This window comes from Rhagoletis pomonella, unplaced genomic scaffold (genome assembly GCF_013731165.1).
Source record: "Rhagoletis pomonella isolate Grant_MI unplaced genomic scaffold, Rhpom_1.0 Rhpom_scaffold_08036, whole genome shotgun sequence".
NCBI lineage: Eukaryota > Metazoa > Arthropoda > Insecta > Diptera > Tephritidae > Rhagoletis > Rhagoletis pomonella.
Window position 1 is genome coordinate 1 of NW_023466560.1, and position 7,403 is coordinate 7,403.

The window sequence follows — 7,403 nt, forward strand, 5'->3', positions numbered from 1 at the left end:
AAAAAGCAACACAGTCTAAGCGGTAGAAGTTATAGCGCTATTTCGGAGATCACCACATCTCCTCATCAGACTTCTTTTCCCTGCTTCCCTGCTGAATTCTAGAAAAAAGAAGTCTGATGAGGAGATGTGGTGATCTCCGAAATAGCTGCTATAACTTCTACCGCTTAGACTTTGTTGCTTTTTTAATATTTCCTAATAAACAATCGTGGTACAAAAGCTCAATAAAAATATTAAAAATAATATATTAGTTAAGGTTACTTGGAAATATAATTGTAAAGACTTTTCGTTTACACTTAAGCGCGGCATTTTTAAGAATGTTATATTTGCGATAGGTCGTTCATACCAAGAATGATAGAATACAAAGATTGCGCCGATAGGGGTGCAAAAATTTTTCGTTCAGCGCATCTACGTCATAATATAAAAGTTGTTGTTGGCGAGCTGTCAAATCGCATACAATTTCGACGAAAAAAAGTAAATATAGAATAAAATTTAGTTGAAAGACTAAAATAAAACAATCTGGTGGCAATTTATTGAATCGAGAAGACGGTAAATTTATTTTGTGTTTCTTTTACATTATTTATATTATTATTTTATTTCAGGTAGTGAGTAGGGCGTTCAAATAAAAATTGCATTCTGTGGCCGCCGTTGCGCAGGCATATGGAACGAGTAAGATTTCCAAATGAAATTGAAGCCACAGCAAATAGTGCATAGCTCCAAGGCTTGGAAACAAATATAGAAGCTATACGATGCCAGAAAGACTACAGAGAATCGAAGAGCGCTAACCAGGAAACAGCGTAAAAGGGCCAATTCGTTGAGCAAGGGCGTGCTCATAGCATGGTAATTAGCATCTGCGACAATACATTACTTTTTACTAACTTCCAATGCGTACTTATTTCAGGAAATACGGTGCCAACCATGCAACCGGTGCAACCATTAAGGTAAAGTGTAAAGTACAATTCTATGAAGCAATTAAAACAGCATAGGGATGCGGTTTAGTTATTTGCACACACATTTTTGGTTGCTGTGCCCAAACGAGTGACCCGAATCTAAAAACGTTTACACACACTTGTAGACAAGTCTACGCTTTATTTAAAAAAAAAAAAAAACTAATTACTATATCTGCAATAATTTTTTTATAATTTCGGTTTGAATTATGGTATTTTTGCAAACTTGCGAGCTGACTTTTCATAAATCGCGGTCCATCATATTTCGTTTAGAGGGATTTGGGTAGCCACGCCCCAACCCCTCCGTCCACCCTTCACCCCAAAATCGTTGTACAAATAACTAAACATTCCTCCAGCACAGAATTACAAACATTTAATTGTACTGAATTGAAATGTTTATGACAAGTTGATTTACGTAGTTTTAGGATTTTACCTGTGAATTGAAAAGATTAATATATAATATTCCAAGGTTTTAAATAATAAAACAAATTTTGCTAAGTCAATATTTTTGTATATTTGCGTTTTCTTTTGTGCGCTGTTTCAATAATTTCTTGGTTGAGTTTTCGTATTTTAGCAAACATTCGTGTTCTGAAAAATATTTTTTTAATTTTTATGTCACATTCAATATCAGATGCTTGGTCTATGAGTTCTTTTATAAAATTATTACTAATGAGTAGTGTCTCTCCATTAACTGCTACAAATATTGACTCAAGTTGTGACATGCACTCCATCATACTTGCGCTTGGAAGTGATAAACCACCCTCACTTAAGTGGTTCGCCCATGAGAGTGATGGGTCCTCGCTAGTTTTGAAGGACGAGGTATGAATTTCATCACGTAGTCTGTGACATATATATCCGGCTACATTTTCTAGACCGTCATATTCTAGATCATCAAACTCCTTTGGTTCAATTTCTTCCAATGGAAGTTTCATGGGTCGCAATATCGTACCTGTATAAAAAGTTTCGTACCTGTGTAAGTATGTACATTATATTACAATACAAAAAATTTCAAATACCTGTAAGAGTAGGCTGAGATGGTTCTAAATCTGGGGTATCATCAACCTCGACATTTCCTGCCGTAGAAATTGCGCCCTCATTGCGCCCAAGAATGTATTTTCTGAGCGGATATTTAAATTCCTGCTGGTCAGGGTGGTCGTGCAAACCACCTTTAGCGCGTATAACTCCAAAGAAGTTTTCAAGTACATCCTGGTTTAAATGATACGTCAGAATGTACTTGACACCGAATCGTCGTTGAAGGCTGGCAAGCAACAATTTTACGGCTTTATTTGATTGTATAATTCCTAAAATTAATCAGAAGCATGTGTACATATAGATTATTTAAAATATTAAGCATAATTAAAACTGTTATATACCATTTTGAAACGGTAATAGCGCATTTTTTCCAACGACTCTCATATTCCCCACCAGTTCTTACATTTCGTCCAATATTTGGTTTTGAACATCGACTGCAAGACCATACCCGTGACGCCGCACCCTAGAATCAGCATGAGGCACCCTGACGTTCATCACGTCAAACCAATCATTCGTCTAAAAAGTATAAGAGATTATTACACAGATATATGATTGCTTATATTAGGAAGAGAAGGATGAGGCGTCCAAGGATCTCTTCTATGAGCGCTTGGAACGTACATATGAGCGCTGCCCCCGACACGATGTCAAAATCGTGCTTGGCGATTTTAATGCCAAGGTGGGCAAGGAAGGGATCTTTGGCGCCACTGTCGGAAAATTCAGCCTCCACGACGAAACGTCCGATAACGGACTGAGGCTGATCGACTTCGCCGGGGCCCGAAATATGGTAATATGTAGTACTAGGTTCCAGCATAAGAACATCCACCAAGCTACATGGCTGTCTCCAGATCGAAAAACGAGAAACCAAATCGATCATGTTGTGATAGACGGAAGGCATGCTTCAAGCGCTTTGGACGTACGTACACTCCGAGGGCCACACATCGACTCGGACCACTATCTTGTTGTAGCCAAGATACGCACCCGCCTCTGTGCAGCAAAAAATGTGCGCCCAACAATGCAAGGAAAGCTTAACGTCGAAAAGCTGCAATCACAACAGACGGCCAATTTATTCGCCACTCGACTCACACACCTGCTCTCTGAGAGCACTCTTCAACAATCCGACGTACGCGAGCAGTGGAACCACATTTCCCGATCATTAAGTACCTCCGCCGAAGAAGTAGTTGGATTTCAGCGAGCCCGAAAGAATAACTGGTACGATGAGGAATGTCAAGAAGCTGCAGAGAAAAAAGATGCCGCCTACAGGGCCACGCTGCGATCGGGCGCAACGCGAGCCATGTGGGACCGTTATAGGGAACTGAAGAAGGAAGCGAGACGTATTTGCCGCAATAAGAAGAGAGAGGCCGAAATACGTGAGTGCGAAGAGCTTGAGATGCTGGCCGACAGGAAGAACGCCCGAAAATTCTACCAGAGGGTTAGGCGACTTACGGAAGGTTTCAAGACCGGGGCGAACTCCTGTAAGAACAACAATGGCGACCTAGTGACCGATGTCCAGAATATATTTCAATTGTGGAGGGAACACTTTTATAATCTACTGAATGGTAGCAGCGCTGAAAGTAGTGAAGAAGATGAACCCGAGTCCCCAGTCGATGATGATGGAGTAGCTGTCCCACCTCCTGACTATGACGAGGTACGAATAGCGAATAGCTGCTGGAGCTGACGGCCTGCCAGCCGAGCTATTCAAGTACGGCGGCGAGGAGCTGATGAGGTGCATGCATCAGCTCGTATGCAGAATATGGTCAGATGAACGCATGCCCGACGACTGGAATTTAAGTGTGCTCTGCCCAATCCACAAGAAAGGCGACCCCGCCATACGCTCCAACTACCGCGGAATTAGCCTTCTAAGCATAGGTTACAAGGTTTTATCGAGCGTATTGTGCGAAAGACTGAAGCCCACCGTCAACGAGCTGATTGGACCTTATCAGTGTGGCTTTAGGCCTGGAAAATCCACCATAGATCAGGTATTCACAATACGCCAAATCTTGGAAAAGACCCGCGAGAATAGGATCGACACACACCATCTATTTGTCGATTTCAAAGCCGCTTTCGACAGCACGAAGAGAAGTTGCCTTTATGCCGCGATGTCTGAATTTGGTATCCCCGCGAAACTAATACGGCTGTGTAAAATGACGTTGAGCAATACCACCAGCTCCGTCAGAATAGGGAAGGACCTCTCCGAGCCGTTTGATACCAAACGAGGTTTCAGACAAGGGGACTCCCTTTCGTGTGATTTCTTTAATCTTATGTTGGAGAAGATAATAAGAGCCGCAGAACTGAACCGCTCAGGCACAATACTTTATAAGAGCGTACAATTGCTGGCGTATGCCGACGACATCGATATTATCGGTAAAAACAAGGGCTACGTCTGTTCTGCCTTCTCGGGATTGGATAGAGAAGCAAAGCGAATGGGTCTGGTGGTGAACGAGGACAAAACGAAGTATCTCCTGTCAGCACACAAACAGTCAGAGCATACGCGTCTTGGCACCCACGTCACTGTTGACAGTTACAAGTTTGAAAAAGTAGACGACTTCGTTTATTTGGGAACCAGCATTTACACCAATAATAATGTCAGCCTTGAAATCCAACGGAGAATCACTCTTGCCAACAAGTGCTACTTTGGGCTGAGTAGGCAATTGAGAAGTAAAGTCCTCTCTCGTCGTACAAAGATCACACTCTATAAGTCACTCATCATGCCTGTGCTGGTGTATGGCGCGGAAGCATGGACAATGAAAGCATCTGATGAGGCGGCTCTTGGAGTTTTCGAGAGAAAGATTCTGCGAAAGATTTACGGACCTTTACGCGTTGGTGATGGCGAATATCGCAGACGATTTAACGATGAGCTGTATGAGCTTTACAACGATATAGACATAGTGCAGCGAATTAAAATTCAGCGGCTCCGCTGGCTTGGCCATGTCGTTCGGATGGACAGAAACGCTCCTGCTCTGAAAATATTCAACGCGAGCCGCGATGCTGGTAACAGAGGAAGAGGAAGGCCTCCTCTGCGTTGGAAAGACCAGGTGGAGAAGGACTTGGCTTCACTTGGCATTTTCAATTGGCGTCAGTTAGCACAGAAGAGAAATGACTGGCGTGCTGTTTTGGACTCGGCCAAAATCGCTTAGGCGGTTACAGCGCCAAATAAGAAGAAGAAGAAGATATTAGGTGTAGAACTTTTACCTTTTTAAACAATTGGAAGCACTCCTGCCAATTATGCCCACTCAAGTGCCCCAAGCTTGCAGCTCTTGTGATTGCTTGCGCTATCGTATGCGAAAACAGCTTTGTGGCCGTTTTGACTTTTTGCCTATGCGGTCCAGATACGTTGAGATGGCTAGCGGTGATCTTATGTGTGATGCTTAGGTCTTTTGAGGTGCATGACATCAGCTCTAATATTATGTCCTTTTTGACTATTTTCCCATCAATGACATATCCGTGGTCAACGAAATGGCTAGTTTAATTAAATGCGGAACGTCCGCGAACACAAAAATTTCTTCGTCTTCGAAGGTAAAGCTGCAAAAATATCTTGGTTTAGTATGTGTAAATAAAGAAATTAAACATTTTACTAACCACGGATTATCTTTGTGCACACCCAAGTCGTTGAACAAAGCTCTATTGCTGCCTCCGAGATCACATACAACAGCGAGAACATTGTAGCCACATTTTTTCGTCGTTCGCAAAATGCTTTGTAATATGTGATTGGTCATCCTGCAGTCGTAGTCATAAAAAATTGGCTGTTTCCAGTTGGATACTAAGCCTAATGGTGAAAATTATATATAAAATTGTACATAGATTTCGTATTATGAAATGTTTTTACAAGTATGTATGTATGTACCTCTTAGCATCGCTACTTGAACATAACTGGCTGGAGCTAGCGTCGAATCAGATGAAGCATCATAGCAGTACGTCTTTCTTATTTTCATTTCATCGAAGCACAACACAGACAGTTTCAGTCATATGCGTACATGCTGCCATTAATTTGAATACTGGCTCTAACAATCCTCGGGAAACATCAATTTTTTTTGACCATGTCTGCAATGTTCTGACTCCAGGAAGCGGAAAGCCCTTCTGTACATAAGCTTGTACGATTTCGCACCAGCAGCGTACAGAGTAATCGATTGGGCTATATCTTTCTCGCTCCAAAGTGGTCTTTTAACGCCATTCTTCAACTTCGCTATTTGGCCTTTTGTAAAAATCCCTTCCAACTTTTCTTCCATATTTTTGCAGGAATGTTCCGCTATCCGCACACGCTTTTTTGCCTCATTCATGTTGTAATCGTGCTTCTTGTCCTTCAACCAATGACTTCGCTTTAGTGCCGTGACTTCACTTCGGAGCTTTTTGTTCTCTTTTCGAAGAGATGCTTTTTCTTTTTGTAACGCTTCACTAAATAGGTTATATACATCACATTAAATAATTTAAATTCAAAAATTAATGAGAATCGACTTACCATTTTGCTTGCAAATCTTCCATTTCTTGTACTGAAAAGGACCGATTTGCAAGGCTGATTTGTAACGCTGATGCATCAGCAATACTATTGGCTGCAAGAGCACAATTTTCCTCATTCTCCTCCTCAAACGCCTGCGAAAGGTTGGTATCTTTACCAGCATCCTCGACCGCTTCAACGCAAATACATTCAACTGAAATTTCTACTTAGGTAAATATCATCTTGAACAACTAGTAACACTTATTACCTTCTTGTGATACAGAAGCATCACTTTGATGAAGAAGTTCAGAAACAATTTTTTTGTTTTGACGACGATGAACTCTTTGCGAACGCTCCGGGTTTTCATCACCGGGCTTGTAAATTGATGGCACGGAGCCTCGTTTCAACAATCTTCTTTTTGCATAACCTTAGAAATGTTTTAAACACTTTCATTAATATAAACACAATAAACGAAATAAATAAACATCCTACCCGTTTCGAACTGCAGACTATTTTCAAAATCTTCACTTGCAAAGTGATGCATGCAAATATAGCAAGTTTTAAATTGGAAATCCTTGCTTTGCCGGCAGAACTGGATCCACTTTTTCCTAAGTTCTGGATCTGAAGGAAAAGTAAACAAACTGCACTCTGCCGCCGTTTTTCCACATTTCGCAACTGCGCACTTCATTTTACAAAGTTTTTATTTTATAACTTTAACAAAAATATCACACATCAATACGTTTTCCTCGCAAACCAATACGCTTCCCACCAAAAATTTTATATTATGACGTCAACACTCGAACAGCTGATTTGTAAACAAGAGTAACGGACCTGCGCAAAGCGCAATCTCTTTATTCGATCATTCTTGGTTCATACGACTTTGTTCGCAACGTTTACATTTCGCCTAAAATGCCACTTCGCGACATTTTATGCATCGCACTATTGTGAAAAAACTAAATTACGAATACTTCTGTGAGTTACATTTCGGTTGTTCACGC

The 7,403-nt window shown here is 41.2% G+C and overlaps 1 protein-coding gene across 1 annotated transcript; it reads right to left on the reverse strand.

Annotated features, from left to right (window-relative positions):
• Positions 1–1,483: 1,483 nt before the first annotated feature.
• Positions 1,484–7,297, reverse strand: LOC118755948. The gene is made up of 9 exons (XM_036490740.1): positions 6,898–7,297; positions 6,674–6,832; positions 6,430–6,619; positions 5,818–6,365; positions 5,553–5,739; positions 5,166–5,495; positions 2,318–2,492; positions 1,961–2,245; positions 1,484–1,893 (listed from the first exon to the last, which is right to left on the reverse strand). The coding sequence occupies exons 1-4, from the start codon at positions 7,091–7,093 to the stop codon at positions 5,975–5,977; spliced, it is 936 nt and encodes a 311-aa protein (XP_036346633.1). The 5' UTR covers positions 7,094–7,297; the 3' UTR covers positions 1,484–1,893; positions 1,961–2,245; positions 2,318–2,492; positions 5,166–5,495; positions 5,553–5,739; positions 5,818–5,974.
• Positions 7,298–7,403: the final 106 nt, after the last annotated feature.

Excerpts from the sequence above, each read along its gene's own strand:
- LOC118755948 (XM_036490740.1), bottom strand. The coding sequence starts at position 7,093 with ATGAAGTGCGCAGTTGCGAAATGTGGAAAAACGGCGGCAGAGTGCAGT. Across the intron at positions 6,620-6,673 it reads TGCTTCTGTATCACAAGAAG|TTGAATGTATTTGCGTTGAA; the intron begins GTAATAAGTGTT and ends TAGAAATTTCAG. Across the intron at positions 6,366-6,429 it reads GAAGATTTGCAAGCAAAATG|TGAAGCGTTACAAAAAGAAA; the intron begins GTAAGTCGATTC and ends TAACCTATTTAG.